General features: G+C 39.2%; 1 protein-coding gene across 3 annotated transcripts in view; it reads left to right on the top strand.

Moving 5' to 3' along the window:
- LOC102249617 (hypothetical protein) overlaps window positions 1-1,079 on the top strand; it is a 38,943-nt gene that overhangs the window by 12,995 nt on the left and 24,869 nt on the right. For all 3 annotated transcript variants that reach the window (XM_014538598.1, XM_005864966.2, XM_014538596.1), the window contains exon 2: window positions 834-955. In XM_014538598.1, the coding sequence (XP_014394084.1) occupies window positions 834-955 (122 nt within the window). The remainder of the gene's footprint in view (window positions 1-833; window positions 956-1,079) is intronic.

Here is a 1,079-nt window from a genome sequence, read left to right as displayed (position 1 = left end):
TTTTTAAAAAAATATATATTTTATTGATTTTTCACAGAGAGGAAGGGAGAGGGATAGAGAGTTAGAAACATCGATGAGAGAGAAACATCGATCAGCTGCCTCTTGCATACCCCCGACTGGGGATGTGCCCGCAACCAAGGTACATGCCCTTGGCCGGAATCGAACCTGGGACCTTTCAATCCGCAGGGCGATGCTCTATCCGCTGAGCCAAACCGGTAAGGGCAATACTATTTTTGTTTTTCTAGAATTTATATTCAGCCTCCTCCTAGAAATACTTTGAAACACCAGCTTAGATTATACTATATATGTGAGGAAAGAAAAAAGAGCTAAAAGACTTTCCTTCCCACATCACTTCAGAGAACTAAGTAATAAATCTTTATAAATACCAGTGTTGCTCAAAGGGAAATTATGCAGAGAAAGAACCTTTGTATGTAGGGACACAGAGTGGTATAGTGGAAAAGAGCAGTACCTTTATTTAGAGCAGTGGTTCTCAACCTTCCTAATGCCGCGACCCTTTAATACAGTCCTTCATGTTGTGGTGACCCCCAACCATAAAATTATTTTCGTTGCTACTTCATAATTGTAATTTTGTTACTGTTATGAATCGTAATGTAAATATCTGATATCCAGGATGTATTTAGGCGACCCCTGTGAAAGGGTCGTTCGACCCCCAAAGGGGTCGCGACCCACAGGTTGAGAACTGCTGATTTAGAGGCACAAAAACCTAGGTTATTTCCTTGTGCTGCTATTGGCCTGCTTTGTAACTTTTCACTGATTTCTCCAGCTACCTGACTACAACCATAAAAGCTATTTTTTTCCTTTTTTTGTTCCAGGAGATTTTGATGAGTTCACTCACGATAATAATGACAGTATGTTGAAAAGCATAGCAGAAGATCTTCGGAATTGCTTACCTCTAGAAACCATGCTTTCCTCAGAACATCTAGCCCTCCAAAAAGTAAGTACATTATTATTATTTTTATTTTATTTTATATATTTTATTGATTTTTTTTTACAGAGAGGAAGGGAGAGAGATAGAGAGAAACATCGATGAGAGAGAAACATCGATCAGCTGCCTCCTG

The sequence above is a fragment of the Myotis brandtii genome, unplaced genomic scaffold, assembly GCF_000412655.1.
Source record: "Myotis brandtii unplaced genomic scaffold, ASM41265v1 scaffold194, whole genome shotgun sequence".
Lineage (NCBI taxonomy): Eukaryota > Metazoa > Chordata > Mammalia > Chiroptera > Vespertilionidae > Myotis > Myotis brandtii.
The sequence above is the reverse complement of the archived record's forward strand: the minus strand, read 5'-3'. Positions and strand labels throughout refer to the sequence as shown.